The sequence below is a fragment of the Zonotrichia leucophrys genome, chromosome 19, assembly GCF_028769735.1.
Source record: "Zonotrichia leucophrys gambelii isolate GWCS_2022_RI chromosome 19, RI_Zleu_2.0, whole genome shotgun sequence".
In the NCBI taxonomy this organism is placed as follows: Eukaryota; Metazoa; Chordata; class Aves; order Passeriformes; family Passerellidae; genus Zonotrichia; species Zonotrichia leucophrys.
Window position 1 is genome coordinate 10,479,886 of NC_088188.1, and position 19,506 is coordinate 10,499,391.

At 48.0% G+C, this 19,506-nt stretch overlaps 1 protein-coding gene across 1 annotated transcript; it reads left to right on the forward strand.

The window, feature by feature from the left end:
* The first annotated feature begins 1,384 nt into the window (after positions 1-1,384).
* VEZF1 (vascular endothelial zinc finger 1) lies at positions 1,385-19,184 on the forward strand. Its single transcript, XM_064729507.1, has 7 exons — positions 1,385-1,628; positions 6,907-7,604; positions 8,315-8,378; positions 9,360-9,543; positions 10,947-11,165; positions 13,199-13,243; positions 13,595-19,184. The coding sequence occupies exons 1-7, from the start codon at positions 1,596-1,598 to the stop codon at positions 14,020-14,022; spliced, it is 1,671 nt and encodes a 556-aa protein (XP_064585577.1). The 5' UTR covers positions 1,385-1,595; the 3' UTR covers positions 14,023-19,184.
* The last annotated feature ends 322 nt before the right edge of the window (positions 19,185-19,506 follow it).

The window sequence follows — 19,506 nt, forward strand, 5'->3', positions numbered from 1 at the left end:
GGTGCCCTGCCCAGCACTGAGCCAACACAGCCAGGGCTGAGCCGGCGGGCTGAGACCCTGATGTGTGTCCCCTGCTCTGCTGTCCCCATTGTCCCTCCTCCCTGCTGCACCGAGCTGCTGCTTCAGGACCGGCCTCTGCATTATCTGTAACAGGAGACAAGAAAAACCACCCGGGCGTCCCGCACGGGAGGAAGTCACAGGGGGCCAAATTTAGCCCTGCACGCTGCAGCCAGGGCGCCTCGGCTGCTCCTTCGCGCCGAGGCCTCGGATGCTCAGCAGGGATCCAGGCCTGAGCAAAGAGGATTGACCAGAGCTGCGAGAAAATAAATAATAAAGTGCTGTAAGCCTGCTCTCATCTCCCCAGCGGCAGGGAAGGCGAAGGGAGGTCAGAATTAAAACCCCCCTCCTGTGACAGTGTTAAACCTGCCACACTCAGGTGTGGGAGAAAGGCTGGGTGTCCCTCAGGTGGCACCTGAGGCAGGGCCCAGATGTGCTCCGCATCCTTCCCGGTCCTGGCAGCGCCAGGGAGGTGCAGGGAGCCGTCCCTGGGCCCCGTCCTGCTGCCTGTCAGGGACGTGCTTGGTGTATGTAAACACGTAATTAACGGTACGTATGTATTTAATTGCTCGTGGCTACGATTTGCATGCATGTGCTGCGCCGACGATGCCTCAGGTACGGGCGCATCCACTCCGCTGGCCCGGGGGAGGCGGCGGGGCTGCGCAGGGTCACGGCAGCGCCCGAGCCCCTCACGGCCCGGCCCGGCCCGGCGGAACGGCCGGGGCCGCGGGACAGGGCCCGGCCCGGCCGTCCTGGAGCCCGGCCAGGGAGGGTGCGAGGCAGGGCCGGCCGGGGAGGCGGCGGCAGCCCCGGAGGGCTGAGGGCGAGCCCGGGTGGGCTGAGGACGATCCCGGCTGTGCCGATGTGGCGGCGGCGCCGGGCGACCCCCGGGGCGGCCCCGAGTTCACACCCCCCCTCCGCCCCCGGCGCTGCCGCCCGCCCGCACCCGCGGGCGAAGCCGCCCCCCGCCGCCCCCGCGGCTCCCTCCCTCCCTGCCGGCGCGGCGGGCGGGGGCGGCGGGCGGGCGGGGAGGGGAGAAGGGGCGGGCGGGCGGCTCGGCGGCCCCGGGGCCGAGCCGGGGCGGGCGGCGGCGGCGGCCCCGGACACCTCGGCCGCTCCTCCATCTTCTCTCGCCACAGCTCGGCTTCCCCAGCCCGGGACCGGCCCATTGCCAGCCCCGCGGGGGGGGCGGCCGGCCCGCCGCGCCGCCCCGGCCCCGCCGCCCGCGCCGCCGCCTCGCCGCGCCGCCCCGGGCCCGCCGCCCGCCCCGCGGCGAGGGGAGCGGCGGGGGCGGCGCCGCGGCCGCCCGGGCCATCGCCGCCCCGCCGGGACGCCGCGCCGCCGCCTCCCCCCTCTGGGCCGCAGTGGTGCAGCCCGAGGTTAGCGGAAGCGGCCGCTCGGCGCTGCCATGTTGAGCCGCCGCCGCCGCCGCCGCTTTGTTGTCGGCTCCATGTAGCTGCGGCCCGGGGGAGGGAGCGACGGGGGGACCGCCCGCCGCAGCCGCCGCCGCCGCCGCCCGGGGCCGCGCCGCCCCCGCCATGGAGGCCAACTGGACCGCGTTCCTCTTTCAGGTGAGGCCCCGCGGCGGCGGCGCTGCCCGCGCCCCCCCTCTCTCCCTCCCTCCCTCACGGCCGCGGCCCCGCCGGTCCCCGCCGGGCCGGGCTGTCACTCAGCGCGGCCGCCCGGCCCCCGCCCGCCCCCGGCCCGGCCCGGCCCGGCCCGACCCGGCCCGCCGGGCAGCGCCTCACCGGCCCCGCGGCTCCGCTTCTCCCTCCTTCCCTCCTGCACTTTCTCCCTCCGCCGCCGCCCCGCAGCGCGCTCCCTTCCCGCTTTCATTACAAACCACCGATATTCGTATTTGTATTTTATTTTTATTTTTTCCTCCGCAAAACATGAGATCGCGCTTTATTTTTTTTTTTTTTTGGTGTTTGCTTGTTTTTCTCTCCCCCCTCGTCTAAAGAGACAAACAACAACAGAAAAAAAAAGCCACGAACAAAAAAAAAAAAAAAAAAAAAACAACCCCAAGCTTCCACCGGGCTCCAACAAAACCCCGATGGAACAAACGCCGTGTCTGGGAGAATAAATTAATCCCTCTTTAAACAGCCTGACTCAGGGCCGGCTGACGAGGGAGCTTGTTTTCTTTTAAAATAGGACGCGAGCGGGCCGGATTTCTGTAAAAACTGGCGAAATCTAACGGGAATGGGGAGGAATAGGGACGGTGGAGCGTGCAACCCCTCCCTTTGCCAACTGAGTCACAATTTTCCCCCTTTCTGTCGGTGAAAGACTGACTTAAAAACACCGCTGTTTATGTAATTCCGGAGAAAAATCCAATGTACCAGAAAAAAAAATCTAAAAAAAAGAATTCTTTGCCTGGCTTTTGTGAGCCTCGCGAGCCCTTTCTCACCAGATTGTTTTCTCCCGGATTTTTTTTTTTTTTTTTTTTTTTGCGCTGGAAAACATAAAATGTGTGATTGCAGCAGCAGCAGCGGAGGGAAAAAAAAAAAAAAAAAAAAGCGCCCAGCACATCACCTTTCTCAAGGTAAAATAATCCTCTTTGCACGTTCCCGGTGGCGGCCGCTCGCTTCCTCACTGTCCTCCTCGGAATTAAACCCAGACCCAACCCGTGACACGAGTTTGAAAACCTGAGTTGAATGAATAAATCCGCCAAGAGCGAGCACCATTCCTTTAGGGAGGAAAAATTCGTCCCTTGCAAGTAGCGAGGGATGAGTCACTCGCTCGGGTTCTGTGCCTCGGAAAACACGCCGGGAATGTTCCGGGGAGCCGGTACCGGGAGCTGGGCGCTGCGTTTGCCGCCTTTTCCTGGGGGATGCGGGCGATGCCATCGGCTTTGGCTGAGGTCTGGTGAATTATTTCTCACTCTAGTGGGCAGTTGTGATTCGCACGTAGGAAACTTCACGCTAAGAAGTTAATCTCCTTAGTTTAGGGCCATCTCCCTCCGAGCCGGGGCTGCTTTAGTGCCTTGCTGCCTCCCAGCTGAGCGTTTTCCAGGGGAAATTTTTCCTGGGCTGGCAGGACTGTATTGCAGCAGGCTGAGAAATGCCAAGTAATGCTTCAAGTACGTGTCCAGCTCCTCGCTGCTCGTCCGTGCTTTTCTGAAGGTGCTGAGTTTTGAAGTAGTGATGTCACACGCTGATTTAGGAGTCAGCTTTGCTGCTTTTAATTAAGGAGTCAGCAGTTCGCTTTCCGAACGTGCGGCTCGGAAGCATCTTCATAAAACTGTGACGTGGAAATTTTCCTCCGATTTTTTTTTTTTCTCTCTCTAAATAATAAAGCTTTAGAGCTCCTAATAAATGCTGGATATTGTTTCTTGAGTGGTTTTGTTAGAATCAATGATTTGGGGTGCGAGCGTGCCAATGCACCCAGCAGAAAGCAGCACTGAGGTAGTCCTGATGTGACTTTCATTTTTCTTCTTCCCATTCTCACAGCAGCACGTCAGCCCCGATCCAACTGATTAGTTAAAACTAGTTAAAAAGCGTGGATTTAAAAGCCTGTCCCCAGTGTCAGTTAAATAACAAATGGAAGTGACTGAATATTCACACTTGTTCTTCCTGGGGGGAGTGTTAAACCAAGTGTGCGTTCCAGCTGGGACGGGATTCCTAAGGGACAGCTTAGTACGTGGAATATAAAGTTGTAATTTTTAGCCAGATGTTTTTAGATGAGGTTTCAATGTCTTAATTTTAGTCCTGTGGCAGTGGGCTGTGGGACTGTAAACCGTTCCTTCCAAATAAAGTTGTTTGATTGTTTTTAGGTGGCATTTTGATGAATTGTATCCCTTTCTAAAGAAACAATCCTGCTACTGAATAAGCAGGATCTTCTTAGTCCCAAAATGCATAGTTGGAAAGCCGCTTTTAGGATGTGCTCGGGAAGTGAAAGTTGTATCTGTTAATGTGAGGAGGACTCATCCATCAGATGGAGTGTTCAAGATATGACTCATGCTAATTTGTTGCTCTCACATTAAGGCTGAAGCACAAAAATATTTTAGCCTCTGGCATTGGAAGTTCACAATGCCACATCCTACACTCTGGGTCACGAATTGCAGGGTTTTTTTGTTTACTGCCCCCCCAGGAGAGAAGGAATTAGTGACAGAACAAGGGAATTTTGCAGGAGAGCCTGTCCCAGGCCATCAAAATATCTCCAAAATGTTGACTTGATGTTAATGCTGGGTGAAGTAAAGCCGTGGTCGGAGCCTGCATAACTGCGCCTGCCAGAGGCGTGCAGCAGGTGCTGGCTTCCCTTCTCCAACAGGGAGTTTAAAAAAATACTGCCTGATCCTTTTTTAAAAGGCTTTAACAGCCCTTGGAAAGTGAGGAGCACGCTCGGGGCAGAGGGGCTGCGAGGAGCACGCTGCTGCAAATAATGCTGGCTCCCTCAGAACCAAGATAAGCAGACTTACATAAGCAGCAGCTCCACAGCCTGTCGCTTGATGAATATACATTGTTTTATGTCCACTGTCTCCATCACATCTGTAGGAATAAGTGCATCATTACCTTGAAGTGCTGACGATTCTTTGAGGCTTAAAAATATCCATAAACTGCCTAAGTTTGAACCTTGTCCAAAGGATTTGGGCTCTCCATTATCCGATCTGCTAGCTCTGCCTTTGAAATTGTATCTCTGGAGCTATCATTGGGTGCTCTGCAGTGTCTTCTGGTGCAGTTTAACAACATTGTTTGATGCCGATTTCAAGTTGTAAAACATTTCAGAATTTTTTAAAGTTAAAATTGTGTTGAAGTGCACAACTTGCTCAGTATTGTGCTGTCGGTGTGTATCGTGCAAACTCTTATTTTCATGCAATGTAGAAGTGTCAAAACCTTTTTAAAAACATGGAAAATAAAAGGTTGAAAATGCACAATTGTCACTGAAGTCAGGGAAAAGTTTAATGGAGCTGCTGGGGCTTGTGCCATGCCCTGATTTAGCAGCGTCGCCTCCAGGAGAGTTCTGGATGCAGCTCTTCAGCAGTCGCTCCCTGGAGTAAAGCAGCCCCTGGGGCTGTTTGGGGTGGCTGCTGTGGCCAGGCAGGTGTGCTGATATCCAGCCTACCTGTTGCATCCTGAGCTTCAGCACAGAGGGATCTAAAAAGCAGATACAGATGGACAGCCTGGCCTGGCTCCTCATGCTTCCCACAAGTTTTGTCTCCTGTCAGTGTCCTGTCAGGAGTCCGGGCTTTCTCCTGTGAACTGTTGTCCTGTCAGATAGGCTTGGAGTGTTTGGGAGCTTGCATTCCTTCCCACGTGGGTTAGTGTTGGTATCCACCCATGGCTTTTATCCAAAGATCACCAGCGTCACACTCCCAAAAAGTGAGATTGGAGTGATGCAGGAGCTGCCCCACAGCAAGGGAGAGATGCTCTGGGGGGGCTGTAGTCCCTGCTGCGATCCAGGCAGCCAAAGCACCCAGGATACAACTAGGAAAACAGCCCAAAGTGAGCTTCTAGAAATACTGGGTTGTCCAGAGGACGTGTTGAAATGGATTCCCATGGGAAGAGCATTAGCCTGAGTGTGCTTCCCATACTGTCCACCCCAACAGATGTAGAAGTAGACAGGTCAGGGTCGTGCACTGGCACAGTGTTCATTCAGCTCTCACAGCTTTGAGTCATGCTGCTTTGTGAGGAAAGCCATAGGAAAGGATCCTGGAGGGCTGCAGTACTGATCTGATGGGAATGCAAGTTTCCCCAAACTCAGCTTCAGGCCTGGCACGCTGCGTTACTAACGAGCCTGATTTAAAACTGGTCTGATGAGACCGAGGCACATCTTGAATACAGATGCACTTAAACTGGCTTAAGGTGCTGGAGTGATTTATTTTAATGCTCCATTAGGCTGAATTGGTCTGTGTGGTTTCTAAACCACATTAAAATTGTATCTGCCAGGGTTTTGTCCCAGTCTGACTGGATGAGTTTTAATAACAGCGTTTCTGCCTTAGAATAACCGCGCGTGGTGCAGCGCAGCCCGTGGCAGGCAGGCTGCAGCTCAGCTGAGCGCTGCTGCCTGCGGGCCCCCTTCCCTTCCCTGCAGCTGCTGCCACACATTCTGTAGTTCAAAGTTAGTTGGTATTGGCTGCTTTCAGACAGCTTTCAGGGCTTATTCCCAACACCCCGAACCGAGTTCTCCAGCATCTCTAGATGTCTCCCAATGTGTATCGATCAGCTTCTCTTCCCAGCAGTAGCTGGGAAAGTAGCTGCTGACGAAGAGAAAAAGGCCCTGCCGCTATTCTTGTTAGTTCCAGACGCAGAGAACACAGTGGTCAGTGGATAAATGCATCAGGAACCTGCTAAATATAGAGATGTGGCTTTAGACAGCTCCCGATTCCAGTTGCTTTGGTTTCAGTGCTGGCACAGGGGTATGAAGGCGCTGTTTAAATAAGACGCCTTATCGCATCCTGGCTCTCTGTGCCTGCGGTTCAGTTCTCAGTGTGCACTAAGCTCAGCTTAAAGGTGGGGCCTTATTTTGCAACTCCTGTCAGTACCTTCACCCTCTCCTGATGTGCCATCTGATACGATCATTAGCAAAATGAGTTATCTGTTATGTAAAGATGAAATGCTGTTATTAAAAGATCTGACAAGCACCTAGTTGTCTTCTGTAAAAAGTTGCCCTCCAGAAACTGAATAATTCCTTGATCGTTGTGCTGTGTCCTACACTTACCACAGGGTCTGCGCAGCCAGGGCATTTACAGCACGAGCGGTTTATCTTGTCCAAAACCAGCATTATGTAACCTTCCCCTGTTGTTCCTTCCGTGGCTTTTGGTCCAGAATGTGCTTCCCTGTCGTTTGTAAATGTTCTCACCGTGCCAGAGCGAGCACCCATCCAGAGAATTTAAGTGTGAATGTTTGGTTTTAGGCACACGAAGCCTCCCATCACCAACAGCAGGCAGCACAGAACAGTTTGTTGCCTCTCCTGAGCTCTGCTGTTGAGCCGCCCGATCAGAAGCCGATTCTGCCCTTACCAATAACGCAGAAACCTCAGCCTGCACCAGAAACATTAAAGGATGCTATTGTTGGGATTAAAAAGGAAAAACCTAAAACCTCCTTTGTGTGCACTTACTGCAGCAAAGCTTTCAGGGACAGCTACCATTTGAGGCGTCACGAGTCCTGCCACACAGGGATAAAGTTAGTGTCACGGCCAAAGAAAACTCCCACCACAATGGTGCCCCTTATCTCGACCATCGCTGGTGACAACAGCCGGAGTTCGCTGGTTTCGACTATCGCAGGCATCCTGTCCACTGTCACTACGTCTTCCTCTGCCACCAACCCCAGCAGCAGCGCCGGCGCCACGGCCATGGCGGTGACGCAGACGGTGAAGAAGCCCAGCAAGCCCGTGAAGAAGAACCACGCCTGTGAGATGTGTGGGAAGGCCTTCAGGGACGTCTACCACCTCAACCGGCACAAGCTGTCCCACTCGGACGAGAAACCCTTCGAATGTCCCATTTGCAATCAGCGCTTCAAGAGAAAGGATCGCATGACCTACCACGTGAGGTCTCACGAAGGTGGCATCACGAAACCCTACACCTGCGGGGTGTGTGGAAAAGGCTTCTCAAGGTACCACCTGGCAAACCCCAGGCCTGCTCCGCTGTTGGCTTTTTGTGAGCGAGAAGGGTTAAGCTGTGGTAGTGAGGAGCTGGGAGAGCCAAACTTCTGAGGAGATTGGTGAGGGGCTAAAGAGCCTTGTCTGCAGCTAGGGTGGGGGAGTCTCCATCTGAGCAAGGTTGGAGTGGCCAGAAGTGGGCACTTTTTTAGGAGAGTGGTTTGAAATGGTTTCTCGACCTCATCCAGGGCCCATAAGATGTGTGTCTGTGTCAGTGGGGGTGGGCACAGAGCCCCTTCAGCAGCCTTTGCCACGGTCTGTGAATGGGGCAGGGCAGAGGAGCTGTCACCTGCTCTTACAGCAGGGTGGAGGGACAGCACAGGGGGAGCTTGCACTGCTGCCAGCTCTGTTTGTACCTGTGCTTGCAACAGAGAAAACTTCAACCTTTAGAGCAGTTGCGCTCTCACCTTTACACAAGGTGTGACCAAACGTGCCTTTGCCAGGTGTGTGAGGAGAACAGGGTTAAGCTTTAAACCACAGGCTGGTTCTAAGCTGTGAGGTGTTGCAGTGGAGCCCCTGGTAGGTGAGGGAAGGGATTTCTCCTGGCTCTCAGAGGGATGGGGTGCAGGGAGTGAGCAGCTCGGTGTCAGCTCTGCTAGCCAAGCTGTCCTGGCTCTGTGTGTGTAACACTGTGCACTTTTCTCCTGTTCTCTCTTTCTTGCAGGCCTGATCATTTAAGCTGTCACGTTAAACATGTTCACTCAACAGAGAGACCCTTCAAATGCCAAGTAAGGGCTAAAATGGTTTATTAAGAGCAATACCTTATTGTGTCACTGGTACTCAGGTGAATCTTTCCAGAACTGTATTTGCTTCCGGACTTTTGAAAAGGAAGTTTAGGAATAAAGCCACATTTGCCACCACACCACAGTGCTGGAGTTCTGGTGGAACTTTAAAAAGATACTGTGGTTGCTTTTTTAGGAAGATTAGAGGGTTTTTGCTTTCTTGGAGAACAGCATAGTTGCTCTGTTTTACCATATGCTTAACTTAGTAGTAGGATTGTAGCAGCATCCTCAGCTTAGTGCTCATTTCTGGGGTAATGTGTGCAGTGTGTTTCTCAGCATGTTCAAATGAAATGTCTTTCTCAGCACTTCTATTTAAATATGGGTGGGAATGGTTCATTCTGGATCTGTTATTTTGCTGGAAGGGGAAAGCAAGTTGTCCTAAGTTGATGACTGAGACTAGGTGAAATACTTTGATGGCCCTTGAACAATTAACTGTTTTGCTTGGAATATCCATGCTTATTCCAACCTGTTTCAGTGACTCATCTTATTAAATAAAAGCCTTGGATAAAAAGAATAGTGTTAGGAAAAGGTTTTCTTTCCTTGTTCTGGGTGGGAACAGAAGTGATTGAGCAGTGTAAGGTACCAAGTTCATATTTGTACAGTAAAATTACATTAGAAACCAACTTTGCCTATTGTAGGTGTTTTTTACAAGCTCCCTCTTGCATTGGTGGTGGGTAAGGCAACCCACTGTTTTCAGAAAGCTCAAGCAGTATAGAATATGATTTTTGTCCTGATTGTCTCAGAAGCAAATTCGATTCTCAGTCTCTGCTGAGTAGTTTGATTTTTGTTTCTCTATAAATGCCGGTAAAAGTTGAAGTTGTCAATGCACTTAGGATACTGTTAGGGGCTGCCAGGCTCCCAGAGGGCCTGTGGGTGACGCTGTGCTGCTCTGTGTGCCCCTCAAGTGTAACTTTGTCCTCCCTCTAGACGTGCACTGCTGCCTTTGCCACCAAAGACAGACTGCGGACACACATGGTGCGCCATGAAGGAAAGGTATCGTGTAATATCTGTGGTAAACTTCTGAGTGCAGCATATATCACCAGCCACTTAAAGACACACGGGCAGAGCCAAAGTATCAACTGTAATACCTGTAAACAAGGCATCAATAAAAGTAGGTGAACGTTTTACAAACATTTCTAATAACGGTGTGTGTGCGAAGGGAATTGCCTTTGGTGACGTTAAACTCAGCTACGTGTCTGTCAGTCTGGGTGGGCACACCTCCTAAAAGTACATCTTTAGTAACAGAATGTGCTTCAGCTCAAGAATTGGCACGTGTGGAGTTGGTTTGCTCTCATCCCTTGGGAATGCCCTGCAGTTCATGACAGTGACCCATCTCTTGAAAAGAGTTCCCAGATTTTCAGTGCTGCTTCCTGAAATGTGCAGGTCTAAAAGCCCAACAGATAGTCTGGAGATTTTAGACTGTTTAAGAACTGCTAAGCTTTGCCAGGTTTCAGGTCTGAAGCCTCATCCAAAGCTCATCAAAATAAGGAGAAAGATTTCTCTGCTTTCTCTGAGCTTTGACCCTGGGGCTCAGTGTTTCCTCCCTCAGGCAATAGCTGACAAGAAAAGGATTTAAATCCAGCCCTGATAGGTTTTGGGCATTAATGGCATCTGACTGGTGTTGTGCAGGAGGTCAGATGAGATGTTTGTAATAGCTCCTTCTAGACTTAAACTCTGGACCTCTGAATGACTAGCAAGCAAATGAAGACTTGACTTTCAAATTTTCCCTATTAAAATACCTGTAACTTAAGTTAACCCTGCATGGTTAGTAATATAAAACGGGTTTTCAGAGGAATAAAGAGGCAGAAGTAAGGAATGTCTTTGGAAACTTTGTCTTTAAAGCCTTTAAACTGTATTAATTTACAACATCTTTGCAGTTCCTGTTACTCCTGGATAATTTGAAGGTACTGGGAATGTCTGAAATGCCTGATTGTTGAGCTTAGTAGGAAATTTGGATGTGATGTATTTTTCAAGGGTAGGGTTACAACTCTGGCTTCCCAGTGCAGTTTGGTGGTGCTAAGCCAGTTCACATGAGGCATTTTCAGCAGCTGTTAGAGGTGGAAATGGTGAGCTGTACTGGGGCCAGAGAGTAGTGACAGGCTGATGTAAACTGAAATTTTTAAGTTATACTTGCAATAAAAAGTAAAAAGGTTTTTTTTATTTTTCATTCTTAAACTGGAGCTAAAGTTTAGAAAAAGTGGATTCAGTTTGAGTTCTAGAGACTAATTGGAGTCTTTAATTTCATTCTTCCTTAATACAAAGTAAATAATGACAAGAGAAGTCTGGTTTTGGCACTTAAAGTAGGTGTTCTTGACTTATGTTTTCGTTTTTAGCTCTTGGAAAAGTAGTTTTATGAAGCACAGAATTAATGATACTGTTTTGAACACCTCTGTGATTTTGTTCTTGGAATCCTGTGAGATTCCACATGCTCTTTGTAGAAGTTGCCTTTGTGATCTCAGCAGAAAGCAGAGTAACTTTTCAAGGTGAATTTGTGTTCTTACTTGATTGGCATAGCATGCATGAGTGAAGAGACCAGCAACCAGAAACAGCAACAGCAGCAGCAACAGCAGCAACAACAACAACAGCAGCAGCAGCAGCAGCAGCAGCAACAACAGCAGCAACAGCAGCAGCAGCAGCAACAGCAGCAGCAGCAGCAGCACGTAACAAGTTGGCCTGGAAAGCAGGTAGAGACCCTGAGATTGTGGGAAGAGGCCGTCAAAGCCAGGAAGAAAGGTAAACCAAACCAAAATTGACGTGGCTGTGTTGGTGAGATGGGGGCTCACAGTCAAACAGGGAGTTGAGGTGTCAGGAAGGATGTCTTGCGTGACAGTTTCATTCTTAGAAGTCATAGCTAAGAGAGAACAGGAGGAAACAGCCCCAGAGGAGGGTGTGTTAAATGACCTGCTCATGGTTTTCTCCCTTGGTGTCTGTGCTTGCCTGTGTCCCTAGAGCCATCAGTTACAGAGGGAGCTTGTGTCTGCTCCAGCAGGAGTGGGGGCTTGGACTTGCATGTGGCGTTTGGCTGTGCTTGTGCTTATTTACCCTGTTCTCCTGTCTGTGCGCACACACACACCCACAGACACCCCTGCATCAGCACCAGGGTGCCTGTGGGTGCTTTCTGTTCCTGTTCATCTTGTCTCCCCCAATCTCTTCCATCTGCTCTATCATCATGTAGCTGTCTTTGCATGAAGTTTTCTGGACCTCAGAGAGCTCTCTCTCTCTTTCTCTCTCTCTGTCTGTTGCTTTGTTTCATTACAAACTGAGGTAATCACTGATGCTGTTTCTCATCAGTGCTGGCTCACAGCTTACCTCTACCTGTGCTGCTGTAGCTGCAGTGGGATTGCTGTTGTTGGTCATTGTGGCAGTTTGGAGGGAACAGATTGTTTCAGTTTAGTGGGTTTAGGATACAGTAGTTTAAATTCTCCCGTTACTGCTGCTTATTTGTTTCACAACAGTTTGATTATTAATGCCCATCATGTGACTTCATGGATTACATGTTTTAGAAGTTCTTAATGACCACTGCTTACTGCTTTTTCACTGGCTGGTTTTAGGAATGTTTTTGACTCACCTTATTGTTTCCTTTTCTCTCAACCTTCCTTTCAGTTCTTCAATCTGTTTTTGTTTTTTAGGCTGCTTGTTCCTTTCCCCTTGTTATGCCAGTAATTGAATTCTGTGATCAGACAGTGCAGAAACAGCTTATTCATGTTAAAATGCAGTGATAACAGAAACATTACATATCATCAGGCCACTAAATAGATAAAGCAAATGATGTTGGATTTAGAAAATCACTGAGACTTATTTTCTGCTTGTTCTTTCCTATGTCTTGTTTCCTTTTCCTTCCTTATGGAGAATGTTGAATATGCTTTAACAGAACAGTGGTTTGGGGCAGGAGGGGGTGAGGGTGGGTGGGTGACAGTGGTGTCACACTGGTGCTTTTAGCTTAACTGGGGAAGGGGCATGGGTGGGCTGTGTCTTTGGGTGTGACTGTGCTTGGAGGTGAAGTTAGACCAGTCAGTGCCATGCTTGAGCTGCTCTTTCCATGCTGGTTCTCCTGTGCTAGCTCCACTTGTGGTGGCTTTACAACACTAGTTGGGGCTTTTTTTTGGTCTAGTACAATTTATTTTCACAATTTTTATTTTATTTTTTTTCACTCTTTCCCTTCCTCTCCACCCCTCCTAGCTATGGACTTTGAAGAACCAACAGTAACCCTTGAATGGGGCTAATGTTGCTTTCAAAGTTAATTTGTATTGCCCCAGAGGCAAAGTGGACTCTTTGCTCCTGGCTTACCTCTGCCACGTGGGTGTAACTGAGCTTGGGGTGCTGCCCTACAGATGTGGAAGCAGACACGGCTTAGTGGCGTTTGTGCAGAGTGCATTTCCCTGTTTCTGTAGCGGGCAGCCCTTCCCCTCCCTCCCTCTGTCCCGGTGTGGGCAGCCGGCAGGTGGTGCTGATGGATGTGCAGTGATTCCCGTCCCCCCCCCGCTCCCCAGCCCGCCCTCCTGGGTCTCCCTTGCTCTGCACCTCAGTCCTGCTTGCTGCAAACCCCCCCAAACCCCCCAAACCAACGTGGTGTGGAGCTGGAGCTTGTGTGAAAGCTGAGGAGCTGATGGGGCTTGAGGGATGTGCTGCTGGGGTAGCCGTGTAGTAGAGGTACTGTGAGCAGTGGAGCAGTTTGGTAGCAATAATTAAGACTGAAATAAGCAGGTAAATATTGAAACGAGCTTTGCTTATCAGTCCCTAATAATGACTTTTTAAAACCTTCACAGAATGTCAGTTCACCTTTGAGAAGGCTATAGAGTACGTACCATTCGGTATGTACACTCTCTCTATTTCTACTGTTCCTCTTGGGAGGATGTGTTTGATTGTACAATACTGTTTTTATGAACATGGAAAAACCCTCTTGCTAAGACAACCTCACTTGACTTCTCAGGGAAAAAAAAAAACCTCAATTGAAATGACCTGCATGACAGTTTGTATTTCCTGTAGGCTATAGAATGTTAACAGTTTAACTTACTAATAATACCTAAAGAAAATGATTCCAGAATTTGTACCTGTTCTTGTTCGGTTTTTGGGTTTTTTGTTTTGTTTTGTTTTGTTTAAATCTCGTCCATGGTTTTTTTATGTGTTAAAAACTTTTTGTCTTTTTTATGTCTCATTTTTAGAAGCTGCTAACTTGTGCCAAACCTCCACTGCTGCTACTACGCCTGTGACTCTTACTACTCCATTCAATATAACGTCCTCTGTGGCTTCTGGGACTATCACAAACCCAGTCACAGTGGCAGCTGCAATGAGCATGAGAAGTCCAGTAAATGTATCAAGTGCAGTTAATATTTCCAGTCCGATGAACTTAGGGCATCCTGTAACCATAACCAGTCCTCTGTCCATGACCTCTCCATTAACGCTCACCACCCCGGTGAACCTGCCCACCCCGGTGACCGCTCCAGTGAACATAGCGCACCCCGTCACCATCACGTCCCCCATGAACCTGCCCACCCCCATGACGCTGGCTGGCCCCCTCAACATAGCCATGAGACCAGTGGAGAGCATGCCTTTCCTGCCCCAGGCCTTGCCCACCTCTCCTCCCTGGTAAACAAGTTCTAAACAGTATTAAAAAGGATTAAAATGGAATCCTTACCAGCAGTTCTTTTTTGGGTTTTGTTTGGTTGGGTTTTTTTTTTGTTTTGTTTTGTTTTTGTTTTTGTTCTATTGGGGTTTTTTTGTTTTGTTTTGTTTTGTTTTGTTTTAGTTAATAATAAATCCAGATTAAGACACTGGGGCAACACCATCAGAGACCACAGTAGCATCTTCCCCTTGATTTGGCTCACATGGTTCAGGCTTGAGTTTCACTGGAGCACTTCATTTAAAGTAAGTTTTACATTGTAGCTGACTGATGCTGAATTAGAGCAGATACTTATTTGCCAGAGTTTAAAAAAAAAAAAGGAAAAAATACCAAAAAAAAAGGTAATTAAAAAAACCAGTTTTATGTTTTATCCCCTCAAATTATAACTTAGAAAATTATTTTAATCTAAACACTAGCGAAGACCCCTCTGTATCTGTGACAGGGTGGATGGCTCATTTTAACCTGCCAGGCAAGTCCACTGTTTCTGAGCTAGTGTAGAACCTTTGTCTGTGTTGATGTTTTGTTTTTTTTTTTTAATGAGTAAATGCATTACAATGTTGTCATTAAAAAAAAAAAAAATGCATTTTTGGAGAAAATATGCATTTTACCTTTGGGAATATGGTAATTTCAGGCAGCATTCCCTATGGGAAAGGTGATACCAGCTCTGATATGCAAAGCATATGATAACTTATCATTCTAACTTCAACATATAATAGGGATTGTGACCTGATATTTGGAGATGTAAATATTACCCAACATATTACCCTAAGGGAATAGAGCATTGTAGTCAACATTTTTTTAAAAAAAACCTGTTATTGTTTGGTGAGAAACAGCCATGGCTGACAGAAGAGGAGTCGAAATGTAAACATGGTCTCTGAACAGTCAGACCCCCATGGGACTCTTATCTAGGAGCAAAAGGAGTGCTTGGAAACTTGAGGAAAATTGCTTTAAGCTGGAAGATTCTGGAGGCCCTGGGTGTGATTTTTATGCCCTCTGCCTCCCAGTCAGAGCCTGCTGATGTTTCAGCAGGGGACAGACGTGTTAGTTGTTCACTAGAAGTTTTGTCTTATATTAAATTGTATACAGTTTTTATTCTAACCACTAACTAGGTAGGATGCCCCTCCAGGACAAGCAGAGAGCATCTTTTAATTTCTCCCCTATTTCTTAATCAAGTGTTGTGCAAATCTGTTCAACTTTGTAAATATTTGCAAACATCATCATTTTTACGTTATTCTTCTATTGTGTTAACACATTTCTATCAATTTGTGGGAGTTCTGGGGTGCTGAGCTGTCCAGCCCAGAACTGCTCATAAATGGTCACACATGTTTAAGCTACATGTGCTTTTTTTTCTTAACCTGTTTATCTGTACATAAAGTAGAAAGCAAAGTCTAGGGAAACAGATATACTTTTTAGACTATCATGTCACATATTCACATTTTTAAAACTTTGTTTAAAAAAAAAAACAAACCACCCTAAACCCAACCTCTACATTAAATAATAAAAAAAAAGAGGAAAAAAAAAATGAAATTACAGTTGAGATGTTTTTATCTTATTGAAGTTGAGAGCTCTGGAGATTAGCGTGTGCATTTTCACAGAGTGCTAGCAGGACTGCCCAGTCACACTGGACTGCTTCCGTTCCTCCCCGGCCGTGTCCGTGCGAGCAGTGATTGCCAGGCTGCTGGCTCAGGTGACAGGTATCTGTATCCTTACGTGGAACTGTTCTAGGGGCTTGGACTACATAGTAAAACAAAAACAAACAAAAAAAAAATAATAGAGCTTAGTGTAAAATAATTTTATAAATGATCTTTTGTACTTTAGGACATCAAATTGTACAACTTTTGTATATATAAAAGCTTAGGAACTTTCTGTTTAGCAGAAAGGAAACACATTCCTACACTTTTAATGTATATGTTTGTTATAATGTCCATGTAAACATATGCCCTATGTTTGTGCCTTTTAATTAGTTTGTCTCAATAAACAAAAATGTAGAGAAGAATATGTAGCTATGACTTTGTTACCACTGTTCTTACTCCAGGTGTGTAGAGGTCTTTGTTTTGGCCCTTGTAGAGCCCGGCGTGCACGGCCAGCATGTCCCCAGCCCCGCTGCCACCTGCACACCGTCCTGCATGTGGGGACCTGCAGTTCCCCAGCCATCTCTGCCATCCCTGGCCACCACACCACCTTGCACCAGTCTCCCAAAGTAGGTAGAGCCTTCTGGGTCTGGGTAACCACAGCGATGACCCTCAGGTGAAATTTGGGTATCCCTGAGCTTAAAAAAAAAGAGAGAACAAAAGCATTAAAAGCCAATATGAAAATGTGTACTAGAAGTGGTTATCTATGAATTACTTACAATAAACAGGTGTGAGACTTAATTGTATGTTGTCAATTACTGCAGTATTGACAGTGGGTCCCTTGTACAGCCAGCTGTTATTTTTATCCCAGCAGTGTAGCAGTAGAATAAACACATTAAACACCGGCAAAGAAATTTTTCACCGTGACAGAGGCTTCCCAAACCACTAACCACGGTGCTCTTAGCGTGGCGTAGGAAAAGGGCTGTTTCCTTTTTATTTTATGTTGGTTCTGCTCGACTGTACCTGGTTTATGTCCACAAAGCTGCATTAGCTAATTGTCGACCTGTTTCATTTGTACTTGGGTAAACATTTGCTTTGTACCGTGTATTAATGGGTCCGAGGTGTGCTCCTCTGCTGTCTCAGTGCGGACGTTGCCTTCGCTCTGTAATGCCATCCTTGCAAATACATTAAGCTGTTTTTCTGACAAACAAAAGCTACCTGGTGCAGTAGTTTGTACGACGTGCATGCTCCCTGCTGAGCCGTGTCCGTGCTGGCCGGGGATCCGCCGGCACCTCGCAGAGCGCCGAGTTCAGGCTCTGAGAAAATGGTGGACGTGAAGAACAGATGCTCCTGTTACACCGAGTTAGTTCCTATGCAGCTGATGCGCTTAGCCTAGTTTATTTCATGGAAACTTTTAAGCTGGATGGAATCCAACATCCAGGGAAGCCTATTGCCGCCGCTGGTTCGAGTGGGGTTTATATCGAGCCCATTCAGGTCTCCGATTGCAAGGAGTTCAATAGGGGGTTTATTTTTCTCCTTCTGAAGTTTCCGTAAGCATTCAGCGTGAGGTGAATGGCTTAGGCCGGCGGCAGCTCGGGAGCTGGATTTTGCCTCGGAAGGATGTGTGCTGTGCAAAGTCAGAGCAGGCAGACGGAGGGCACGGGAAGGCATCCTCGGGGCGAGGAGAGCGCGGGGAGGTGGCCACAGGGACGTAAGTATTGCAGCACAGCCAGCCACGCTGCCAGAAACGGGGTGCAGGCTATACAGGGGCTGCTTTTCTCTTTATTTGGAACACCCCAACAGCTCCAGAGCGTGTTCAGGGTGAAGAGAAATTTGGGATTCAACCTTCTTTTCAAGCATTACACCTGATTATTGTGAATTGGGAAAGTTCTGTTCAGTCATGATGGATCAGAGAGAAACACGTTTTAGTCTCGGCATACAAGTTTAATTCTATTAGCCATTGATATAAATAAAACACTTTTTTTCCCCTCACACAACAATTTTTTCCTTAGAGAGGCAAAAAGAAAGAAGTATTTAATGTGTTTGCATTTGTCCACAAGAGGTTTAAAGAAAACCACCCAGACCCCAGTAAGCTGCTGAGCTGCAGCAATCCCAGGTTACATAAAGGGGCCGGGGCTGCCGAGGATTAGCCGGGGCATTCTGGGTGCTGATAAGCCTCCAAGTTCTGCTCGCTCTTCCCTCACTTTTATTTTAGAAACAGCCACTCTGAGCCCTATCCTGAAAACTGCCTGGGGTTCATTTTCAAGGCTGTCGGGGTTAGATTCCCACCAAAGAGAGAAAATTGGAATTTAAAGAACGCTCAGGTTGTTCAAGCATCGAGCACTGTGGTAGTTTTTATCTCAGGGTCCCTGTGCAGGAGCTGACTTGTTGAGAAATGAATGACAGTTTCTCACTGCTGGGCCCTTCCAAAAACTCCTGCCCTGCTTCATTGGTAGCTTAGTTTATCCATCTCAAAAATAGATGTAACAGTAATTTCAAAAGGTTGCTATTAAAAGCTCTTCAAGTTTTTTAATGCCATTGGGGTTTCAGTGCTTAAGTGGACCTTTTAACCAGTGCTTTTTAGGAGAAAAAGTGTAAGAATAAATCTCCTTGTCTCCTAACTGTCAGAGAATAAAACAAATGAAACCTGATCCCCTTCTACGTATTTGTGTAATTCAGCATGTTTATACTTCTTGCTTATCTTTGGATTGTTCACTCACAGCTCCCAGCGCAGCAGCCGAGGGATGACAGAGGAACTACGTGCTAATTTTTATGTCAAAAATAGCTTTCACCTTTAAAGGCACACGCCTCAGTGGCTGTTTTCTAATTACAAAAGGAATGCCAAAGCTTCTCCCGCGAATCCATTTTACAGCTGTGCTCAGATTGGACTGTCAGCCCCTGGTTAAAATTGAGTGCTGAGGTCCTGACCTAGAAACAAACCTTTTTTGGTATTGCTTTGGAAAGAGTGTTTCAGAGCTGAGGAGCTGGGCCAGGCTGTCCAGCCAGCTCCCTCCACACGCCTGGCGACACTGCTGTCCTTCCTTCCATCGCACTCTGCAGCCCCGAGCAGGGCCACTGGGCAAGCCAGGCTGATGAGTCTGAGAATAATCCATGTTTTCTTGTTGTTCTTCAGGTTTCTGGGCTAGTCTAGTGCAATGTGTCCCTGCTCTGGTGGGGGCTTAGAGTGGGATGAGCTTTGAGTTTCCCTTCCAGCCCAAACTGTTCCAGGTTTCTGTGATTTTTAGAAGTCCCAGCTTTTCCTTTAGGGAAGCATCAGTGCTTTCTGCAAACCAGACATTTGGCATCTGCAGTTCAGAGCATTTACAATCACTGCCTCACAAACCGACCCATTTAGTAAAAAATAGGGCATTTTCAGGATGTGTGAAACCTTGTGTTTTCCAGAGAAGTCAGAAATATTCCATTCACCTTTTCACCCAGTTGTTTTCACCAGCTGTCAAGATGAAACCATTTCTGTTCTGTGTTTTCTGTGCAAGGTTTGTTTTTCAGGGAATTACCAATTTTGTTGGAATTGGCTGAATTAAATTCACTATTTTAACTCTTCATAGTTGTGTATTTCTATGCCCATTTCTCTTTACTTCCTAGCATCATTAGCAGCTAAGATCCATATCAAAGGGATATAAAATTGCCTGTTTTCTCTGAAACAAGCCTGGATTAGGAGGAGATTGCAGCCACCAAAGCTCACTGCAAGGCGCTGTGCCTTGAAGAGTCTGATCTGCGCTAACTTGGGGAAGAGAATGATGAGGCACATGTTCAGTGGGCGCTGAAAACCGAAGGTTTGCCTCCAGTATTTCCACTCCTACTCTGTGTTCCCTGTCAGAGCCTTCCACATCTTTACCCAGGACTGCTCATCTCCCAGACACAG